The sequence below is a fragment of the Monopterus albus genome, unplaced genomic scaffold (genome assembly GCF_001952655.1).
Source record: "Monopterus albus unplaced genomic scaffold, M_albus_1.0 scaffold18.1, whole genome shotgun sequence".
NCBI lineage: Eukaryota > Metazoa > Chordata > Actinopteri > Synbranchiformes > Synbranchidae > Monopterus > Monopterus albus.
This window is the reverse complement of record NW_018127898.1, coordinates 95,350-118,590: the sequence shown is the minus strand read 5'-3', so window position 1 is coordinate 118,590 and position 23,241 is coordinate 95,350. Positions and strand designations below refer to the sequence as shown.

Below are 23,241 nucleotides of genomic sequence, written 5' to 3'. Positions count from 1 at the left end.
TAGGATGTCGGAAATGGCAACAGGGTTTTCAGTGCTGTGGTGGCGATCTCAGGGTATTCTGTCATGACTTTAATCCAGAACACCGACAGAGTTGTTGTCTCGAACATACTTTTAAGGCCGCCGTCATTTGCGATCTCCAGCAGTTGATCTTCTTGTTGCACAGACCTGCTGGATTCACCTGGTTTGTTGACAAATTGGTTGCGGATCCCTTCCTTGGCAGTTCGTGGGTCCTTTGTGGTTGGGAAGTAGCGCTCGAACTCTTTTAAAAACAAAGACATGTGATCGTGCACCAGCTGGGAGAATGAAGGCTCAGGCTCAGTCTCACCCAAAATCCCCGTAATGTTTGAAACATGTCCAAAATGCCTCTGTTGACGCGCAGTCCCCACAAATCCAGTTTGGCTTTAAATGCAGCTACTTTATCTGCCAACTTGAAGACAGTTGTCATTTTCCCCTGAAGTGACAGATTGAGTTCATTGAAAAGGCTGAATATGTCGCACAAGTAAGCCAGTTTTGGCGCTCAAGTGACCGAGATGTAACCGAGAGCATACGGTCATTTTTCAAAATAAAAGATTCAGATAATCAGACTCAGATAATAAATAAAACGGAAATAATTAATGATTTCTTGTGCGGCCCGGTACCAATTGATCCACGGACCGGTACCGGTCCGCGGCCCGGGGGTTGGGGACCACTGTAGTACAGTACAGTGCAAACCGTGACAGGCAACGAATACACCAACATTTAAAACCCAAACTGTTAGAAAATGTTTAGCTCAGTTTCTCATCGCCATACTCAATTACCTGCATGGATTTCGAGGTTGGCAGAGACAGCAGTCCAGCTACAGGGCCTGAATTAAATTGACGATGAAATGTTTGACTAACATTGGATTACTGCGTCGTGAAAAATATAACCATTAAAAGAAGGAAACTCCTTTTGCGAATCAAGTTAAACTCACCCATGAGCTGGTCCTCTGTGAAGTCAGACTGGTTGAGGCGGGGTTAAAGGCAGAGGGGAAGAACAGTTATCAGACAGATAACAAGGGGCTGACAATGTAGTTAAGAGGTAAATTAATCCTCCATTAATTCTAACGTACAGTTAAAACAAGGATTGTGGCTAATTGCTTATACTAGCAGGCCAGGAGCGATACGCAGCTAGCTTAACGCTAAATAGCTAGGTTAGCTAGATGTTTTTACAATTTACGAATGGACAAGTAATTGCTATTTACTGCAAATTTATCACAAGTAGCTACTCCGATGGAACGGTCTGAAACAATAACTGAACATACCATGTCTAGTTTTTTTCGCCCGTAAAACAGACGAAAGCCTTATCTTCGGTAAGAGGAGAGCAACAACAGCTACCAGGTAGCTCGTTCCAGCTTCACAACATTCCTGATGATGTCACCGTGGCTTGTGTAGGAACAGCCAATCACATGCCTCGTTTTTTACAATTACGTTTCTCACATTGTCAAATTGGAAGCAGCTACACCTGTAGAGCCCCTGAACACAGCATAGCATACTGTCCCTTCTTATCCGTACCCAAAGCCATTCTGAAATCCTCAAGGTGTTTTCTATTCATATCGAAAAGAGAATGTAGATATCACAATTCGAGAAGAGACAGCAAGAAAATTGCCTGTCCTACTGTGTAACAGTTCAGACTTAAATCTGGGATATCCATTATGGGTTAAAAAAGCCTTTGCTGAAACACCTAAATCACTGTCATTATTACAGACTGGCAAATGAAAGGGTCCGATTTTAAATGTCTTCCATTCTCAGAGGGAATCCATGTTTTCCCAGGGCTTTAATAATGACCTCCAGCAGTTCTGCTTCGTCCTTAGTGTATAATGATTGCATCCTTTCAAAAGTATGATGATAGTGGAATTTACATTTTACAGATTTCATGGTGTTCAAACATTGTGCTAACAGTACATCATTGGTAATTTCCTAAGCTTATACAGCAAGGCATCAAATGAGCCAGGCCCCCTAACCCATCACCACTTTTCACTCAAGTGAAAGCGCTGATCACACACACTTCTGCAGTCCTTGGACCTATAACACCCTTTGGATTAACTGCTGGATATCTCTACTAAAAAACAGTTCATCATAGAGCAGCTGTTTATCACATCAGATTTCTGTCAAATCTGTTATGTTTCAGTGGAAAGGCTGAGGGCCATGCTTATCAGGCTGGACAAAAGTCACATCCGATCTAGACAAACATTTTTCTTCAATTCAGCCTACACGTGAAGACAAAGTAAACTAAGTATATAGTACACAAGAAAGCAATGACACTCTATTGGCACATTGCAGTAGGTTGCTTGATTTAAAAGTTCATGTGGATAAATTATAGCATGACCTGCTCATTTTTACAAGAAAATAATCATATAACACTAACTTGAACTGCAATTTCAAAACAAAACAACAACAAAAAACATTCTATTGTTGGATTATTTATTTCACCAGGTACCAGTGCTGGTGGGTTTTCTGCTTTCAAATTCATGGTGACAATGTCTGACTGTCTTGGTATCAGACAGTAAATGAATACTCGGAATTAATCTTCATATAAAATAAAGGCATATGATGAATTTTTTGGATACACGATTTCGCTGCTTTCATTCTGCTTCTTCACTGGTCGTCTCTCCACACTGAAATCGGACAAAGTCCAGCACTCGAGCCTGTTGCCCACAGAGGAACTGTGCTACGGTTCTACTGGGGTCTCCCAGGAAGGTCTGTGGTAGCAGACGTGTCTCACTTTCACCACAGGGCAGGTCATCCATGTTGCCCAGGGACATGGGGGATTCTCCTACTACGTGTTGTCCCAGCTTACGACCTAAAATTTCCTGTTCTCCTTCCTTTCCACCCTGGAAAATGACAAGGGCACCATATCGCCCCATCGCCACCTCAGGCTGGCCACTCACGCTACCGTGCACATATGAGCCGATGTACCATTCAGCAGGGACACCAACTGTCACCGCCCGCTTCACTGACATATTCTCACCGAGGCGACCTGAGTGAAAAGAGGGGAACATGTTTCATCAATAAATGGTGCAATGAGTTCAGAAGGCTCATATCTTATTCACAGTTCTTGTTAGATGCAACAAAATTTTTGTTTGCTCTTCTTTCGTTTTTTTCTGTCAAGTGGCAAAAATTTATCAATTTCCATTGCCACAAGGCAATGTAAGCATTAGATGACTTTATATCATGTGACTTCTTTTTAATGTTAGAATTTGTTAATTCTCACCATGAAGAGTGATCTATGAATCCAGCAAGAAAACAATGAACAAAATCAACTTGAACTTAGAAATGAGTTGCACCACTGGTGGTGAAAACCCAGTTGAAGAACTGCAGAAGGCAGAGGGGAACATGTTTCAAGCTAAAGTAGCAGTGAAACTGCAAAATATCTGAAGGAAAACAAACACTTTTCTTACTGACCTATTGTGAGAGCCACCTGGTCTGCAAGTGAAGCTCCTTCACCCAAACTGAGTTTGTTTAACTCATCACCTGCCAGGACACTCTGGAAACAAATGTAGTTTGTTAACAAAATCTAAGTATAGGAAAAGAAACAGGACTGAAGCACTGACACCTGGATTTAATGTGTTGTATTTTCTCTCCTAGCAGCATCAACCTCTAGAAGTCTTACTCACATTTCACACAAAGTCTGACATCATGCTAGAAAAACCCTTTACCTCAAAGTACAACATGGCATTACACACTGTAACCTGTGTACTGCTCTACACTGATATTTTAAGAAACCTCAATATATGCTTAATTTTCAGCTTTACATGACCTCCATCAGCTCCACTTTGCTACAGGTTTAACCATATACAGTGAGGATATTCATTACTGTAAAAATTAAATTACAGGCCTTTGCAGCTTTACCTTGACATATCCTTCATGGCTCTGAGCTTTACTCTGGTGGTGAGCCAAGGTGGTAAACACCACATCCTTCACCAGCTGCTGGAACTTCTCATTGCGGGCAACAAAGTCTGTCTCACAGTTAACCTGTATCAAAAAGAGAATAACTGAATTCCATCAGGCTGAACAAAAATGAAACTAATGAACTGACATGATGATGCTGGTAATAACTTCCTATGCTGCTGGTCTTACCTCCACCATAACTGCAGCTTTATCTCCTACAAACAGACCGATCAGGCCCTCCTTAGCTTTGCGACCCTCCAGCTTGTTTGCTTTGCTCCAGCCCTCCTTCTGTGCCTGCTCATGCAGCCAAGCCTCTGCCTGAAAGTTGGACAAGTTACATCACCTGACACTGTCAATTGTTAGTGCAGAGTGGGGTTGAGAAAGGTGGTTACCTGTCTTATTTCATTATCAAATTTCTCCAGTGCTTTCTGGCAATTAATGAAAGTGTAGCCGGTGCTTTTCCGCAGTTTCATCAGGAGAGCTTTCTCTGCTGCTAGGAGCTGACAACCTGTGTGTAACCACTGTACGTGCTGGTTAAGGCTGACCTGTAAATGACAGATGGAAAAAGGTGTAATATCTTTAAAACAAAAACCAAGTAGGCTGCCATTTTATTCTGTCTTTAGCTGACAGTCAGATGTACCAAACTTATGTCACAATAGAAATCTAGCCATGATGATATCTAAACAGTACAGAATAATGAATTAGCAAACTTAACGTTAGCCACTGAAACTAGCCCAGTAGTTAACAGAAAGAAAAGACTATTAAACCAGATTGTCAGGTCAAAATCTAAGTGAAATGTCAATAATATGAACAAGTGTGAGGCTAAATCTGCTCACCTTTGCAACATCTCTTATTACTGTTCTGAATAAAACGGTGAGCGACATATTTAAACCCCGGAGAAGCGAAAATTTTGAAGAAAGCTCAAAGTGTCATTGAAAAACCACACTGTGTAAGGAAGCCGTCTATGACCAAAAATATATACGTAAGGTTAGTTATTGCTGATTGGCGCCCTCTACAGTACGGGAGTACAGGTGCATCTTCGAAGCCATAACTACAGCCAGTGAGTCATACTTGCCCTTTAAACCTCAAACAATAATAAATGACACAATACATCAGTGGTAGAAGACGTACTCAGATCCCCTACTTAAGTAAAATTAGTAATACAACAGTATAAAATACTCTGTTATAAGTACAATTCTTGTATTCAAAATGTTACTTAAGTAAAAGTACAAAAGTATTAGCATCAAAACACACTTAAGGTACTAAAAGTATTCATTTGCAGAATGGCACATTTAATAGTAATGTATATCATATTGAAATATAAAACTGATGCATTTTTGTGTACATCACATTATATGTTGTGGCTGGTAAACAGGGAGCTAGTTTTAACTAGTTTATAGGCTTATAATTTTAATTACTGCTGGGTAGCTTGTGAATTTTATGAATGTTTTATGAATACTGTATATTTTGTATTAATTTGGTTCTGGACAGTAACTAGTAACTAAAGTTATAAAATAGGTGTAGTGGACTAAAAGTACAATATTTGTCTCTGAAATGTAGTAAAGCTGAAGTGTGAAGTAGCAAAAAAAATGAAAATACTCAAGTATAGATACTTCAAAATTGTGCTTAAGTACAGTAATTGATTAAATGTACTCAGTTACTTTTCACCACTGCAATATATGTTTGTATTCTGTCAGTGTATTGTTCAATTCTGAGCCTTAATGCTGGTTACAGCCTGACAAGAGTAGGACGGAAAGACCTGCAATGAGCTCCATCACGCACTTGTGGTGGAGCAGTCTGCCACTGACGGAGCTGCCCAATGCATTCAGGGTCTGATGCATAGGGTAGGAGTCATTCTACAGGAGGGATGTTAATCTAGCTAACATCCTACTGCACTGGGTCAAGGCGGACTTCCATTATACAGCTGGCCCTGTCTGTGGTTGTGCTGCTACTGCCCTGCAGACCATTCCATAGAAGCTGGCTGATGCCACTACTGTGTCAAAGAAGGTCCTCAGGAGTGTCCCCTGCACTCTGAACGACATTAGTCTCCTCAGCAGGTAGAGCCTGCTCTGGTCTTTCTTGTAGAGTGCATCAATGTTGTTTGACCATTCCAGTCCAAATTATGAAATTCATAAAGATAAATTATTCAAATAAAATAAATGAGAAAATAAATCACCCCTTGGTTTGACTGGTCTCATGTGGTAGATGTCCAGCCAGTGATGAGGTGTTGCATTTGCAGTAAGCATGCTTTCTGGCCAAAAAGGTTGGGATTTGTTCTAAATTATTATATCTTATAGCAGTGATGATGCAGCTGAACCTGAGTTTACATTACACACATAAAACCACTTGGATAGTGTGTTCCATTTTCTTGAGCTTTTCTAACTAAGTGTAATCGTATAATCTAATATGTAATTTGGGAGCATAAAAATGCAACAATTTCGCTTATGATACTGTACCTTTGATAACTAATGTCTAATTTTTTTATGGGTTAGAAATGAAAAACCATTAATAATTTCAACATTGCCTGTTTTCCATGATTTTAAACCCCATGAATATATTATGTCTTAGTTGCTCTACACCCTCTGTATGCAACATGAGCAGGATCACTGAAGCAGGTGAGCTGTTATAGGTAATCTTGCATGAACCCTGTGAAATACAGCATCTGGCCACTCTGGCAGGAGGGGTAACAAGACAAAGTGTGCTTTCAATGATTATATTTTGCATTGCATTTCATTAACACTTTATTTTTAAATTGCTTTTATTTATCCCAATAAATGTAATATGTCTGAAACAGCAGTTGCTATCATAGCTGACACCTTCTTGTTAAGGTCTTATTTTTATATATTAAAGCGCTGTCTGTGTGATAAGCAGATGTGCAATTTCACAGAGAAGAAAGATAAAAAGTTTATGTACATTATTTAAAATTTTTTATGTTTCCACTTTGTTTAGGAGTGCCATGGCTCTCCAATACCTCACACGCCTTCTGTACAATCAATCAACAGTATAGCTTATGATTAAGAAATTAAAATGTCACACTTGCCAACACCCTTTAGTGTTTTTATTCAAGATACATGGTCACAGTAAAGTGGGCTGGCTGTGGGCTGGCTTAATATGAGTGTTGCGCTTGGCATTGGTCAGTTGACACTTGCTTATAAAAGGGAGACCATGATAACAGTCATTTCACATTGTTTTCAGGTTGTTGCTGAGGCACGATGAAGGTTATTCTTATCCTTGGACTCTGCATGACCCTGTTCTGCCAGGGATACAGCAGTAAGAGTTTTTTTTTTGCTCTAATATGACCATAACCTACTATTACAAGTTTATCATTAACATTTAATACAGGCACAGAAAGGGTATGAATGCAATTGCTGTTAATCAAACACTAATCTGTTGGTTTCCAGATACCCTGGACCCCTGTCAGGGTCTGTGGAAGGTTTTTATTTTATCAATGTGTACCTTGCCTGTTTTGACGAGTCTTTTTCTTTTCCTTCTAGCTGGAGCCACGTCTTGCAAAGGCAGATGTGGTGAGAAATACAACTCTCAGAATGACTGCCACTGCAACTCCAAGTGCACTGAGTACAAAAACTGCTGCAGCGACTACACAGAACTCTGTCACAGTAAGACCATTTTGTGTCACCTAGCTGACCCTGCCTCACATGAGATACAGATACTGTTAGTCAACAAGCTTCTACCTGTTTGTGTTCCCCCAACACCTGGCGACTTTCACATGGTGGACACTAACTCAAGGTGGTCAGCAGTCAAGCTGTGAGCCCTGTGGTGCTGCGTGGAAAAGCTCAATTTTGCAGTGTGGAGTCTGTGAAAACAGCTTTAGTCTTCATTCTAACCTTTGGTTTTCATTCAGTTTATGTAGTTGTATTGTTGAACGTGTTCACGTAAATTGAAAAGAAAAGACTAAATATAAAGATATTTCACCGTGTGAAATTTATTATGCATTAACGTATCAAAATAAGCATGTGCACATGGATCCCATCTGTTTAGGATAAACAGAAAAGACTAAATTCAACTTAGCAGTACACAACATTTATATGAAAAAATGTTACTCTCTGATTGGTCCAAACTGTTGGGGAGGAATTGTGGTTTAAACTTAATTCTCCCAAGATTGGTCCTTCAATCCGTCCATCCTCCAATCTTCCTCTCTGCTCCAATGGTTGTAGACAGCACCCTAAAAAAGGGATGAATACCTGCCCTGTCTTAATTCTTACATAGACGCCTATGTCTTTCTTTGTTACCAAGAGACTTTTGGCACTAACCCCCCTTTAGCAATAAAACTTCTCTGCCTGTGTGTGTGTATATTACCCTGTCTTTTGAAGTTGGTCTCTCTTCCTGGCTTTAGATCTAATCTCTGTTTCAACTATCCTAGAAACCCCAATAAACTTCTAGCTCCCCCATCCCATCAGCCAGGTGGTGATCATAAAACAACTGTGGACCCTCTTTGCTAAAGCTGTAAATCTAATAAGTTTTCAGTGTTGTAGTAAACCAGTCTCCTTGATGTTAAACAGTACTCTAGTTGGCTTACACAGAAAATACTGACCAGTGATTCAATGCAGACTTAAGGTGATATGTAACTACATAAACATAAACACAACTGTGAGAGTAAAATATATAAACTTATGTATGCTATATAATAAAACCCTAACTAATTATATATTTCTATCTAAAAATGAAAATCACCCTAACAGTATCATGGTCTAATGTCTTGGTTTACAGTGGTGAAAAGTAAGTGCATATTCTACTGAAGTACAGTTTCAGTTCTTCCATTTTATGTTATGTTATATTTCAAGTTTTTACTCCACTATATACAGTTTTAGTTACTAGTTACTCTTCAGATTAAAAGTTTTACATAAAAACATCAAACTCCTAAACAACAACACACTGTCAAACATTAAACAGGTGGCTTTGAAACATTTTGACATGCTGGCCCAGCTGTCTCCTACCAGATGTCAATGAGTTGTAACAGTAACACATCACAACACATGCATCAATACTACTGTAGTTTATTATAATGCAGAGGGTCGCTGGAACTGATTTTATATACAACTACTATTACTTTTGGTACTTTACATTTGTCTGATGATACTACTTTAACTTAAGTAGAACATTACATGCAGGTCTTTCACTTGAAAATGGGTATTTTTTTTTACTCTGTGGTATTAGCACTTTTCCTTAACAAGTAACACAGACCTCAGTACTTCCACCACTGTTGGCTTGTGTGGCCATCCTCTCAGTCAAATCTTCCCCTAGTATGACCAGTGGATGTCACTGTTGTGCTATATCACAATGAAAGTAAAAAGATGTGTTTGCTGTTCTCTCACCTGCTCCCTCCGTTTCGTAATACCCAGTGGTGGTAGTCCTCATATCCTTTAGTGAAGTTAAATTAGCAATACTGCAATACAACATTAAGTATTATGAGCAAAATGTACTAAATATGAATAATACTTGCTGAGGTTATTGTTGATGTAAACAGCATTTTAATGTTGTAGCTGGTGGACATGCAGCTCAGCAGAAGTATTTTATATACTGTAGTGATTTTATAAGAATCTATTATATATTCTAACAGTATTTTACATCACATTTATTCAGCATACTGATTATGCAGTCTGTAAAACATACCCAAAATCTTAATTTAGAAAGTAAAAATAGATGTAAAATACAAATAGTGGAATAAAAAGTATAATATTTTGTGGCATAAAGTATTCAAGTACCTCAAAACTGTAAGCCTAGTCACTTTTTGTCACTTTTCACCACTGATAATACGACATATGCTACAGCAATGCAGAAATTACTTTCATAGGTTAATAGAAATGTAAAAAATAATTTCTGTGCATGTGTTTGTGATTCTCCACAGGTGTAGGAGGGGGTGGTGGTAGTGCCATCACTGATGCTGAGATCAAGGCTGTCTCCGAGACCCTTTATGCTCTGGACTCAAACAAGGCTTCAGCCTCTGAGTTGATCATTGACCCTCAGGTGCTGGTACCTGACTCTCAGACAAACCTGCAGACAGATCTCAGCCCTAGACGGTGAGCAGTGCTATTAGCACAGCGTACTCCGGCTGGCTCTCCTTCCTCCTGAAGAAGATGAATTTACCCTTTTTTCTGTGTTGTCTGGCATTTTTGCTTCCAGCTTGTTCCGCTACCTGGATGAGGAGGCTCTGTTCTCCAGGCCCACCTATGCCGCTCTCCTGGCTGTGCTGGACAACTACCACCGGATGACTGGGCAGGCAGAGGACTTCAGCCCTCAGCAGCTGGCGGAGCAGGACATTTTTCTTAAGGAGACCATGTGCACTGAGCTGGGCAAAGAGCTGTTTGCCTTCCTCTACACAAAGGGTAACTTGGGCCATGTGTAATGGTACATCCCAATTTGGCACTGCTCTGGTAATGCCTTTGCTCTGGTGCAAAGGTTTTCTATATCTGATAATGTGAGCAGCCCCTTCAGAAAAAACTGACAAAATATACTGATAGTTCAACACAGAAAATTAATCATTTTTGTCACTGCTGTTATTAATCTCTTTGTTACTTCTGCTGAGAGGGTAAACCTGTTTTGGAACTACAGTTCCCACAATGCTTTGGCAGATGTAAACTAGAAGTCTAACATTTACATGGAGTCAGTGAGTTAATTGGCTTTTCACATTCAGGAAGATTATGTTTATTCTGAAGAAAACTTAAAACCTATTGATTCTCAGTTCTGAAGGTATAAGAGTGTATTTTGTCCAGGGTTTTTAAGTGGATTCATGGATATTTATTCAACAGAAATAAGAGAAACAGTAAGTAACACTGAATTTTAAAATGTGTATCATGTCTGTGTTCAGATTTGTGTATTTTGATTTTAGACATCTTTTTCAACTGGACACTAAGAGTTATAAAATATCATAATTACATTTCACCTCATGAAGCACTTTGCCTCAAGTTTCCCCACAGTTTGAAAACCTCTGATCTATTGTTTAAAGTGTGTTATTCTGCATCTTAAGGTATCTATGCGTCAAAGGAAGAGTTCATTCAGGACCTGAAGATGATGTGGTTTGGTCTGTACTCCCGTAACAACAACAAGATGGACTCCAGTGGTTTTGAACACACCTTTGCAGGTTTGGACAGAGCTGATGTCTTTGTAGCACCATAGATGTCTTGAAAACAAAAATTTATGCATTTAGTAAGAACTGCATTCTGTAATAGGAGAGGTCAAGGGAGGAAAGGTGTCTGGTTTCCATAACTGGATCCAGTTCTATCTTCTTGAGAAAAGGGGGCACCTGAACTACTACAGCCACAGCTTCAATGGGCCTGTAAGTATCCACAATAAAGACATCAACATTTTGGTTTATACTGTGATGTGAATCACTTCCTTTATTTCCTTTCTTTCTCTTACTTGCAGTGGACTACCTACCCTGATGTCCTGGGGATGCAGTTTATGTGGGATGGTTACTTCAAGCAGGTCGGCTCTGCAGTCATCGGCAGCAGTCCTGAATTTGACTTTTCCGTTTACAGCCTCTGCTATATCGCTCGTCCTGGAAAACTGTGAGTAAATCTAAATGCCCTCACTACTCTGTGAGGTCCTCTGGCCTGAGAACATTTTCTGATTTAGATTTTATATTGTCATCCTCAGGTGTCGCCTAAGCCTGGGAGGAAAGGAGCTCAGTGTCCAAACCTACACCTGGGATAACTCTTTTTATGACAGCAAGCAATTTACATAGCAGCCTGCCTGTCTTTCCTTAGACTCACTATATACACTAAATCCTTTGAAGTAATATTCCTAATAAAAGCACTTATCACAGTGACAGGTATTCATATGTTTAAGCAACATTTTCAGTTTAAAAGTTAAAAGGTATGATATAAATGTATCACATCAACTTATTCCCAAAATTCTGTAATTTTGCAATTCAGAGCAATCTGTCAAATAGATCTATCTTCAAATATTGGTTCTTTTGTAAGTGCTCCAGAAGCTTCCCACCCTCACACATGCACTTGCATAAATAAACCAGTAAACCAGACAGTTGATTTATCTGCAGTGAAACATTTCTGAGCAGTCGGACAGAGCATGAGAATGTGGTGCTCTCCCAGGGGCATGATCAAACTGTGCCTAATGGGGCAAAAAATGGGACTTTACACACCCTGAGCAGGCACAATACTGACACCAACCCTTCAACAGTAAGAGCATGTGCGCATTTGGCACAATTGCTTATTGTCTTATATAACAACAACAACAAAAAAGTCTTTTGCAGTATGAATTATAGACATAAAAAGACATTAACAGATCCTCTTCTGCTTGACCTGCTCCAAACAGTAGCCACAAGCTAAATCTGTACTTGTCAGCTGTCCATAAAACTGTGTGTGTAACTCCCCAGTGTGGGGTTAAGTGTGTGTGTGCCTGTACAAATAGGTGCATCCTAGTGTGCGAGTGCGTCCAGCTGGGATGGGGGTTGATCTTATTCTTTCACTCATCTAGGGTGACTAACAGGATCATTTCTGGTCTGCTGACAGAACAGGGGCACACACTTGCAGGCCTGTTTAAAGAAGGTATTACATGAGACAGATCTGCCACTGATCCCATTGTCCTCCGGCCTGTGTGTATTCATACAAAGCAAGAGCAGTTTGCATAACTCCGGCCTTCAGTGATTCATCTGGAAGTCAAAGTGTAGCAGCAACGTGACAATAAAGTTAGGCCCAGGAAGAATTCCTCTCACAATTTCGTCAGACAATATTACATTTTCTGAGCTGGTGACTCTAGAAATTAGAAAAGTAAATCTTTTCTCTTTTCACACTGCTCTCTTTTTAAAGCCCCAGTGGCATCAAATTAAATCACAGTGGGGCAAATAAAAGAAAAGATTCAATTGTTTCTTTTGTCACTCACACAACTTCATAATCAAATTATAGCTGGCCACCCGCCAGCGTGTCCCTGCAAAATGGACTTCTCCTGGCAGATCTCGTGAGCCACCTGACTTTTGTTTTGTAATTATATTATTCTGCTCTCCCTTTAGTGTGTCGCAGCTAATGGCTGTGCGGGCTAGCCCAGCTGCACATGCAGAAACAAAGCTGCTTATGGGCTCCGACAATAGACCCGTGGAAAAGGGACGCCTGAAGGCGAGTCAGCCAATGAGCATGCACAACAGGGGGCCAATAGAGGGTTTAGGGAAGGGTTAAGGGAGTTTAAGGGTTCAGGCAGAAAGGGGTGTCTATTTTACCCAGTTGTGGGGTCCATCAATGCGATGGTTAGTAGGACACATGGTCAGCAACACCTCGGCCTCCTAAGGGTCAGTGCTGGCCTGGAGGGAGGTTCAAGTTTGGCTTAGATGCTGGATATTTCTAAAGTTGATGTGTGACCATGAAATACAGAGCAACATTAATTCTCTAGAGGTTTTGTAGGCCTTCTGAACAACGTGATAACTGTGCTGTCAATGCTATTAGTTATGGTATAAATTTTAAAGTTGATACAGGCATATGCAGAGTGAGAGATACAATCTTGGGCCATTGAACATCCAAGGCTGATGATAGTGCTGGAAGCAAATGATTTTAATTGCTGCACATGTAATATGTCCACTTCCTTAACACACACACACACTCACACACACACACACACACACACACACACACACACACACACACACACACACACACACTTGTCATGCTGTGGTGTTGGTATCTCTCCAAGGACTTCCAGTATGACAGATGGACAAAACCCACTTTTCCCCACTATCACACATAGAAACGCTGGGGACTCACAGGAAGGTCATGTTTGTGTGTGTACTGGAGTGAAGATTTATCTTTCCATTTTTTTAATTTTAATACTTATTATATATAAAATATATATAAACTCCCATCTCACATCACACCTAGAGAAGTTGAGGGAGGGACTGTCCTCTGAGCAATGTGAACATAGTGAGTGAGCCAAACAACCAGTGGAGAATAGATGAGCATCTGAGCATCAGACTGTTAAAATAAGAGATATGTCTAAGAGAAGACCATCTGCACCAGGACTTCATTGTGTGGGCCAGCACTGAGGGACCTGGGCACATTATGGCATACATATAGTATTACACTTCAGCACCATTTGTGGAACTTGAAGATTGGACAACATGCAGTAAGTAGGTCAAATGGGAAGTAGACATGGTAAGGCAACAACAACAACAACTGACAGCTTTTCATGGAAGGAAAGTTATCAATCAAACTGGGATGTGACTCATGTCCCCTAAAACAAAACATAATGCAAATTTATTTCTATATCATAAACTCTGTTGTGTGTACGTGATGGGGACACAAGGCCTCAGCTATTATATTCCCCTGCTAGTTTGACTCTGGGGACACAAAAGCCATGGCTCTGCTTTTCCCATTTTGAGGCTGCAGGTGTGGAATAGGACAGGCAGAGACCCAAGGGAAGGAGCAGTGGGGAAGGTGGTCAACCTGGGAATGAATAGGGAATGAAAAGCAAATACTTCAGGTGTACAGATTACCTTGAACCCCACCTCAAACCTCTCTGTTAGAGCATGTGGTGCTCTGTTCCTAAATCTCATACATTCTCCCTGTACAGTCTGCCTGTTCCCTTATCCTTTTGTTTTGCATTGTAATCTTTTACAACTTACATTCATGAACAAATGTTATATTTAGCGTGCATATATGCCCATCATAAAACACATCTTTTGTTTGTGATTCAGCAGATAAACTAAAAAGGACACATAATTACTAAAACCCTGACTGTAGTTTGATATTCAGCATGCCCTTTATGCCACACTTCATTACTTTGCTTTTACAGAGCCTAATAAAAATGCTGTAGTAAAAGTTCATAGCACAATGTCGACATTTTGGCAAGTTCTTGCAGCTCGCCTTTTGGAGTCACATTTCATAACCTATTTCCAAGGTCAATATCGAGCTCTTAAGGTCAGTGTTACACTGAGGGGGCATTTCAACATTGTCAAAACAGATCTGAAACAAAAGATTTTTTTTTCATTTCTCTAAATCAAAGAAGTATTTTGGTGTGTTTTGTAGCCATGTGTGATGACTCACTTAAACCAAGTGATCTGAGATGTTGATGTACAGTTGATATATACTGTTTGCAATTTGTTTAAAGGGTGTGTTCAATAAAGTCATGAAAGGTCATGACTGTTTATGTTTTATCAGCTTAGAAATATTGTGTTTGTTGATATCTGTGACTTTGGTGAGGATCAAATCACATTTCATGACCACTTTATGCAGAAAACCAGGAAATTGCAAACACAAAAGTAATGGCCTTTTTCAGCTTCAAGAACAAACTGAGAGAATTAAAGGGAGTCCAGCTATAGAGATATTCTGTATGGGTGATGGTTCTTTAAACCTCAAAATACAGAAGTACACCTATAAAATACACCTGAGCTCAGGGGAGGGGGTGAAATGAGTCCCAGTCACATTTAGCCTACCAATGTAACTTCACATCTCATGTGACCAAAACTACCCCTTCTGGTCAGACCTGGGTGAGATGAACTTGTTCAGCTGCCTGTCCCTGCAGTGCAGAGGGATGGATGGCTGTGAGAGTGGATGGAGTCAACACCTGCTCACACACAATTTCAAGCTGCCACATAAAGTTAGGCTCAGAAAACCGAACACGTCTCCCCTCCGCTAAATGCAAACGTGACGGCCCTCGGAATGGAACAAAGGCCCGGTTTCTTCACCGAGCTTATGCACATCCCCCTGACCTTCCACATACACACACACACAGGCGACGAACGGAGCTGCAGGGGATCGCGCCACGGGCCGGACACGCGCGAGAGCCAGCGCGTCAGCAGGAGTCGGATGGGAGTGGGAGGAGGAGCTTTAGCGCTTAGGCTAAAACCGGAGCCCCCTCACAGTGACCGTCACTGGGACAAACACTGTGGGACAGCAACAAACTTCAGCTCCGCTTGATGGACAGAAAGACCGAACAGTGAGAAGAGAAAAATATCATCTGAAAAATCTCTTGAGGAGCCCCGGGCCATATCAACACAGGTAGAATAAGCTTTTAAAAAGATTTTAACAATCAAGTAATCTGTACTTAAACAGCCTGGAACAGTTTCGGGACTTTTTCTGTGCTAGTCATAGAACCATAACAAAAACAGTTTAGTCGAAATCTACAGAAATGTCAAAAGCTCTGCAGCTTTTATCTCTAACTAAAACTCCAGATGAAGTGAACTGATTATATCATTTAAAATGTGTAAAGGCTTATCAATTTGCGTGTTTAGCAAATAGCTGCTCAAGCGCGCAATCTGTGGCAAGATAATATTTCTGCGTTTTGAAATGTCTGTTTCATTTGGGTCTACTGTTAAGTCCTGTGTCACTGATCTGGGGGATGTCGGTCTTTCATTTAATCCCGTGGCCGTCGCTTCATCCACGAAACAAATCCTGCGATGCCCCAGATTTAAGTGCTGTCACAGTGACTTGATTTCAAGGGTATTACCAGTTCACAAGTTGACGGGGATTACCCGGCGAGAATAGGTGGCGAAGGGGTACAACTGCACAATGCATGTATGGAAAACAGAGCCCTGGTTTACAATAAAGGTGCCAGAGTCATATCCTGGCATGTTTGGGTCAATCAGACGCACCTGTGGCTCAGGAGCGCGCGGCTGGAGGGAACTGTCCGGTGCTGAAGCCACAGGGCTGAAGGCTGCTGACAGTCACGGTTTACAGTACAACTGTTAATGTAGGTTTGGATTGATAATGACAGCTTATAATCACTGCCTCCACTGGGCTCTAACCGGGATTTTAGAAATAGTGAGACCCCCCCCAATTCCCAGAAAAAGTGAACAATGATATGGCTCCATTATTCAACCCTTATCCTTCACTACTGTTATACAGTAATTATCAGTAACAGGATTTAATGTCAAAGCAGGGAAGAGAAAACATTTGTTCTCAACTGATTTCTGCTTAGTTACCCGAATACTACCATGTACTGGTGGTATTTTTATTTAATATGCAGTGGAAGAAGATCAAAGAAAATGGAACTACTCATCACCTCTAAACTGCACTTAGGTAATAGTCTACCCATACATTACCTAACTGCTTATTCTCTAGAGGGTCATGGGTGGGGGTTGGAGTAGATCCCAGCTGATACTGGGTGACAGGCACTTATGCAATAGCAATATTTTTAAATGAACTTAGTTCTTTCCACCACTGCTAACATAACCTTCCTCAGTTGTAAGTGTGCTAATGAGTGAAACAAAGTCCTTGTTTGAAACAAAAACTTGCATTTACCTCACACCAGAACTCAGTGTTGTGAATTTCAGCACACTATGAAATATGACTATGAAATAATATCCAGAATAATAGGGGAAAAGCACAGGTTAAGAGAGTAAGAATATTAATATAGAGAATTCATTCATTCATTTTTTACCGCTTAGTCCCTGAACGGGGTCATGGGGGGGCTGGAGCCAAATAGAGAATTGTGTTTATTAAAAGAGTCCTCAAATGACAGTTAGTAGTGAGGATGATTTGTAAACCTGTCAGTAACTGCATGATAACATGTATATGACAAAGATGTTTTCTCTTTTGCAGAGTACTATGATGAGACAAGGGGAAGGAGAGGAGGTCATCAGCCCTCTGCAGTGGATGGATGGAGACATGAGCTCGCCTGATGGAAACACATCGGTCTCATTACATCGCTACAAGGCAGGTGGAGCAAACCAACAGACCAGGGAGATGGGGAGTGAGGATGCAGAGGAGGATGAGGAAGATGAAGAGGACAGACAGGAGGATGAAAATGACTGCAAAAAACAAAGGCCTAAGAAAAAGCGGATGACCAAAGCCCGACAGGAGCGATTCCGTGCCAGGCGTATAAAGGCTAATGCCAGGGAGCGCTCACGTATGCACGGTCTAAATGATGCCCTGGAGAACCTACGCAGCATCATGCCCTGTCACTCCAAAACCCAGAAACTGTCCAAGATTGAGACATTACGGCTTGCTCGCAACTACATCTGTGCTCTGTCTGAGGCTCTGGAGGGGGGCCTGTCCACAGAGAGTAGGGCTTTCATGGAGACGCTGTGTAAGGGCCTCTCACAGCCCACCACCAACCTGGTGGCTGGCTGCCTGCAGCTGGGACCAGCTCATGGTGCTGGGATGGGGCCTGAGGACAGACATGGTATTCGGGCACCACCTACTCCTCTCAGTGGGGTGGTAAGCTACTCCTCCCCAGGCCTACCAAGTCCACCTTATGGCATGTTTGACTCTGCTCACCTTCTTCACCTGAGGGCGATAAAAGGAGGAATGAATGAGAGTCACTTCCCAAATGAGTATAATGCTGGTGGCGTGGGGACCCCTCCATACGACAGCCCTCCTACACCACCTCTGAGCATCAGCAGTAACATGGTGCCGAAACAGGAGCCCTCACACCACTACTCCTCCTCCCCTGTTGAGCAGGGCCTGTATCAAGCTCAGAGCAGCTATAACATACACCGACAGGAGCCATATTACTCCTACCATCCACCGCATATGAACCCGCGACAGATAAGCTCTGTCTATAGAGACTAAAGAGGCTGAGGAGAGTTCAGTCACCAATACAACCTCACTGCTTGAGTTAGTCTTTGATCCTTCATGAACATTTAAGACTGAAGAGTTGACCCGTCTCAGTAAAGGCTGTTATCAGAAGAATGGTAGAATAAAACTGGCTCGATTATATGTGTGGAGACTTGCACAGTAGCACTGCTGAACATTACTAATCTTAGAAAATACTTGACCTAAACCAGCACATTTTCTTAAAAATGGATTACCAAATGATGTAAGGACCTAAGGGTTCCTAACAGGAAAATCTGCTTTGGCCATTTTGACCAATGTCCTGTTACTGTAATATAAGCACTTCTTATTTATCTTTGGCAACATCAGATATTTTATGTAAATTAATTTAATTTATTTTCTAATTTTAATACAGTACATAAGGATGTTGTTGATGTGCAGATGTGTGCCCGGATATCCTTTTGTATTTTTTGGTCAAGGCTTCTCTTTGTTTGATAGAGCGATAGTTTATCTCTTACAGTATCTTTCTGTTGTGTGCAGTTTTCTTGGTTGTGTATTCGTTTACATTTTGCACTCAAAACACATTCAGTTGTAGATTTCCTAATGCAATGCAGCTCATCTTTGGAGGGTGTTGTCTGCAGATGTTTCATAGACAAAGACAAACAAACTAAAAGAAAATGGGTGGAGTTTAGGTGAGGGATCATGGTAAATATTCTCGGGTTAACATTGTGAAAATTATCAAATTTTCATCAGATTTTGTATATCATACAATATTTAGTCTTTTCCATTTTTTTTTTCTTTTGGAAGATTCAATGTTGTTAAAATATAAAAATTAATTCAACCAGTCCATGGATTCTGTGTTTAATTTTTGTTAAATCGATAGATAGAAATGGATAAACAGAGAGACAGACAGATAGATATGTCAGAGAGTTCAGCAACTCCATCAGCAGTGAGGGATCCTGATTAATTGCTATCCTGATTTTTCTCCCCAGATCTCTGTGATTTAGCCACACTAATCCTTTGACTGTCTTTTAAAAGGGTGGATGTGTGAGGTAGGATTTATGATTTATGATTAACATGGCTGTGCAGACTTTCTTATTCACTGACACTAGGATTGTTTAATCCTTGACATTCACCCAGACCGCAACTTAACCCTCACATTTGTAATGAACAGATCTATACATTTATACCCTTTATCTTTCAAATACACACAGAGACATTCAGAAAGATACACTTTTGTCATACATAAATCAAAACTGAAAGGGTTGGAGAACCTTTCCTTTTTTGATGAGGAGGCTGTGTTAAAAAGCAATGGACAAACATTAAATAGCAACAGGTGGAAAAGAGAAACTACTACTACTACTACTCTTGGCTGCTCCTGTTAGGGGTCGCCCCAGTGAATCCAATTCAAATGAATAATTTGGCACAGTTTTATACTGGATGCCCTTCCTGACACAACCCTCTCTATTTATCTGGGCTTGGGACCAGCACAGACATCACTAACATGAAACCCCTGTGGCTAAATAAAAGAGAAAATTATAATAAAAAGAAAAACTGAGTAGAAAAATATCACCCTGCAAATGTACTGTCAAATATCTGATCCAAGAACAGCCACTTCTAGTGATTTATGGTCTACATGTTGGTCAGTGTGAAGGCCACCCACTGAGAGGTCAGTATGAAGGGGTCACAAGGTCACACTGGGTCATGGCTCACTGGTGGGAATGGTCAAAAAGAATCATGGTAGCAGGCTGCTTCATCAATTTGCTGGTCAGTTTCTGCACAGTCTCTTCATCAGACACAGTGAGCATGGGCTAAACATGATGTTAAAGACTATACTTTGGAGGAAAAGCTCATGATCCTGATAAACACAGTGATGAACAACCCACGCCTGAGGCTGGGAGAAATATATCACTTTGTTTTCACAAGGATTAGTATAAGTCTCTGTATGTGTGTAGCAGATTTGCACAACTTACCAGGGAAACATGGAGACTAACTTTGGAGGGGTAAGATGAATAACAGAAGCAGGACATCTCCCTGCTCTTTAGAGACACGTGACTATCCCTGACAGGACATGCAGGATATTCCTTATTTAGCCACATGATAAATGATAGACAGTTGATAGACCAGTGTCTTTGGGGAAAAGAAGAGATTTGCCATTTGAAAAGGACATTTTTGCACCCAAAACAAACAGAGGGCTTTGTTTGCCCTTACCCTTTTTGACCATTGACCCCCTGACTTTTAATCTCAGTGAGGCGCTGTCATGGATCAACACAGAGCCTTTTGGCAATATTTTATTTTATACTCTAATTATTGAAACATTTCCTACAAATTTTAAATTTGTTTCCTGGTAAGAACCATAATTAGGAACGAATTACATTTAAAAAATAGCATTCAATTCCTAATAATAAATCAAAGGGAAACCAGTGCACAGGTCAGCTGAGCTTTATAAAATGTGACATTTGTCTACAATTATTAGGAAATTACAGATCTTTAAAATAAACTGTTACTCAGATTTTTGTTCAAGTGTTTGTAATATGACCTTTGTTTGAGAGCAACTGCCTACTGCCTGAAAATGACCAACAAGTTAACAACACAGCATTTAAAGTGTGCGAGTTTGGTAAGTAGGTTTATGCATGTCTGTTAGGGTGCACACATCATGGTTGTATTATTTGGGATAAAACTGTATTAAGCAGCTGATCAGGGCTCAGTGTCTGAATGGTTGCATTAACTCGCTAATCCTCAGGGGAGAGGGGCAGCTGGGGCAGCAGCTCTCCACCTCCTCTAATACACAACAACTATTGTGCGCTTGCTCTACAACATAAAGCATGGGCAGTGCTACACATCCACTCAGGTAAATCATCTTAATTGAAAGAAAGTTTAGTAAAAGGCAGCATCTTGTACTGAATACGCCCATGAGGAGGTTTTTTGCTGTCATGAGATGTGCTCTTCAGAACTAAATCTACTGTATAAATGGGGAGAATCGAGCTGCCACCCAGTGATGTTTTTGCTGAAATAAAATGAGTTGGGTAAGAGATAATTTGGCCACTAGGTGTCGCCATTAAATTGCTGTTATGAGTGTGCTTACACTGTAGTTTTCTGTAGAAACAGATTGATCTGATGCTTCACTGCTCAGCTTTTGTGAAGATGTCAAGTGATTGATATTCACTCATCAGACATGTTCTGCTAAAACTCACAGCCTTTGTAGAGCAGAAATTAAACATTTATTAGTAATGTTTCATAAATTTCCAGCATGATTATTGCAGAGGTGCAGAATGATTCAAACATTTATTGAGATCTCACCTGTCAAATGCAGCGTGCCAGCAGAGTGAGTTAAGAGTGGGAATAGAATATTTACATGTAAGCTGGTTGATGGAGTGTGAATGGATCTGGATAATCAGGTTAATGAAGGTACCTGGGGACTCTGCTCTATCAGAAATCTGCATGCTGTGCTCTATTCAGCTAACGACTGTATCAAACTGTAATTATTTACTGTGAAAGGACACGAAAAAGGATTAATCAAGGAAATCAGGCTGATTAATCTTCAAAGGCAGCAGTGAAGTGCAAGGGCTAGTAGAGAGGATGGAAGCGGTTGGTGCAGTTATCCTTGAAGGAGACAAATGAAGAACAAAAACAGTCAGGGCTCTCCAGCACTGCTGGCACACTGGGGTGAAAAGAAGCCAGAAACCTGGCAGCACAGCAACAACAGCACTGGCATCATTTGATGTAAAACTCTTATCTGGGTTGAACACTGTTGTTTGATACATTTCACTTTGATTTATTTCATAGATTATGAGAAAAATTATGTTTACTGTATTGGTGTAGGGGAGTGTTGATGCTCAATCTTGAATCAACAACAAAATTTCCTGAGTTGCGGGTCCTGCACTCTGTCAGTGCTGTAGCATGTTTAAGGAAAACGTTACTTCCTCAGGGGTGAAATATGAAACAGCAACTGTTTTAAATCAAAGTAAAGCCACAAACAGCAAGAACAATTATAAAAGAAGTCAAATGACAAACACCTGAGACATCAACAACTGATCATTATCATTCATAAAATGAGAAAAACAAATTCTTTTGACATACAAAGATATAATACAAAAACTGAGAAAAACACTAGATGGGCAATATGGAATTTTTATCAACAGGAGAAGTAAACCTTACTTGTCAAGAGAGGCTGGACTCTCCACTACTCTGGAGTTGCCCGCGATGAGAGGCGTCAGGCTGGTGTGGGCTTGCTTATAGCCCCCCCAGCTTAGCTGGCATGTGCTCGAGTTTACCCCGGTGAATGAGAGGGTCATTTCCCTGCGCCTTCAGTCCGGGGATAGGTCTCTCACTGTCGTTTGTGCCTATGGGCTGAATGGCAGTGCAGAGTACCCAGCCTTCTTGGAGACTCTGGGAGGGGTGCTGGAAAGTGCTCCGACTGGGGACTCCATTGTTCTACTGGGGGACTTCAACGCTCACGTGGGCGACAACAGTGATACCTGGAGGCGCGTGATTGGGAGAAATGCCCCCCCATCTCGATCTGAACCCAAGTGGTGTTCTGTTACTGGACTTCTGTGGTTGTTTCATCTGGCCTCTGGTTGTATGTCTTGGACACTCAGTTGAAGAGAGGGGCGGAGCTGTCAACTGATCACCACCTGATGGTGAGTTGGATCAGATGGTGGGGGAGGAAGCTGGACAGGCTCGGCAGACCCAAACGTATTGTGAGGGTCTGTTGGGAACATTTGGCAGAACCCCCTGTCCAGGAGATCTTTAACTCCCACCTCCGGCAGAGCTTCGACCAGATCCCGAGGGAGACTGGAGACTTTGAGTCCGAATGGACCATGTTCTCCACCTCCATTGCCGATGCAGCCACTTGGAGCTGTGGCCGTAAGGGCTCT

The 23,241-nt window shown here is 41.1% G+C and overlaps 4 protein-coding genes across 4 annotated transcripts in view; 2 read left to right on the top strand and 2 right to left on the bottom strand.

Annotated features, from left to right (window-relative positions):
* Nucleotides 1-1,426, bottom strand: part of myl6 (myosin, light chain 6, alkali, smooth muscle and non-muscle) — a 6,693-nt gene extending 5,267 nt beyond the window's left edge. Inside the window, exons 1-2 of the mRNA XM_020593186.1 lie at nt 1,283-1,426; nt 953-980 (exon numbers count right to left, since the gene is read on the bottom strand). Coding sequence (XP_020448842.1) covers nt 953-980; nt 1,283-1,285 — 31 coding nt within the window. The 5' untranslated portion in view covers nt 1,286-1,426. The remainder of the gene's footprint in view (nt 1-952; nt 981-1,282) is intronic.
* Nucleotides 1,427-2,405: 979 nt separating this feature from the next.
* On the bottom strand, nt 2,406-4,874 carry tsfm (Ts translation elongation factor, mitochondrial). Its single transcript, XM_020592983.1, has 6 exons — nt 4,745-4,874; nt 4,301-4,453; nt 4,098-4,226; nt 3,870-3,992; nt 3,423-3,504; nt 2,406-2,997 (listed from the first exon to the last, which is right to left on the bottom strand). Exons 1-6 carry the CDS (start codon nt 4,790-4,792, stop codon nt 2,603-2,605), a joined length of 930 nt encoding a protein of 309 aa, XP_020448639.1. The 5' UTR covers nt 4,793-4,874; the 3' UTR covers nt 2,406-2,602.
* Nucleotides 4,875-7,107: 2,233 nt separating this feature from the next.
* endou (endonuclease, polyU-specific) lies at nt 7,108-11,610 on the top strand. Its single transcript, XM_020593179.1, has 8 exons — nt 7,108-7,178; nt 7,403-7,525; nt 9,775-9,946; nt 10,050-10,252; nt 10,894-11,007; nt 11,096-11,202; nt 11,292-11,434; nt 11,523-11,610. Exons 1-8 carry the CDS (start codon nt 7,121-7,123, stop codon nt 11,608-11,610), a joined length of 1,008 nt encoding a protein of 335 aa, XP_020448835.1. The 5' UTR covers nt 7,108-7,120.
* A 4,183-nt stretch (nt 11,611-15,793) lies between these two features.
* Nucleotides 15,794-18,724, top strand: LOC109956147 (neurogenic differentiation factor 4-like). Its single transcript, XM_020593039.1, has 2 exons — nt 15,794-15,868; nt 17,411-18,724. Exon 2 carries the CDS (start codon nt 17,417-17,419, stop codon nt 18,380-18,382), a length of 966 nt encoding a protein of 321 aa, XP_020448695.1. The 5' UTR covers nt 15,794-15,868; nt 17,411-17,416; the 3' UTR covers nt 18,383-18,724.
* The last annotated feature ends 4,517 nt before the right edge of the window (nt 18,725-23,241 follow it).

What these genes read in the sequence shown, in the direction of transcription:
- endou (XM_020593179.1), top strand. Translation starts at nt 7,121, where the DNA reads ATGAAGGTTATTCTTATCCTTGGACTCTGCATGACCCTGTTCTGCCAG. An exon ending in TGCCTTCCTCTACACAAAGG is followed by an intron (nt 10,253 to 10,893) that starts GTAACTTGGGCC and finishes CTGCATCTTAAG; the next exon opens with GTATCTATGCGTCAAAGGAA. An exon ending in ATCGCTCGTCCTGGAAAACT is followed by an intron (nt 11,435 to 11,522) that starts GTGAGTAAATCT and finishes TGTCATCCTCAG; the next exon opens with GTGTCGCCTAAGCCTGGGAG.
- tsfm (XM_020592983.1), bottom strand. Translation starts at nt 4,792, where the DNA reads ATGTCGCTCACCGTTTTATTCAGAACAGTAATAAGAGATGTTGCAAAG. An exon ending in TTGATAATGAAATAAGACAG is followed by an intron (nt 4,227 to 4,300) that starts GTAACCACCTTT and finishes TCCAACTTTCAG; the next exon opens with GCAGAGGCTTGGCTGCATGA. An exon ending in CCAGGTGGCTCTCACAATAG is followed by an intron (nt 2,998 to 3,422) that starts GTCAGTAAGAAA and finishes CTTTTCACTCAG; the next exon opens with GTCGCCTCGGTGAGAATATG.
- LOC109956147 (XM_020593039.1), top strand. Translation starts at nt 17,417, where the DNA reads ATGATGAGACAAGGGGAAGGAGAGGAGGTCATCAGCCCTCTGCAGTGG.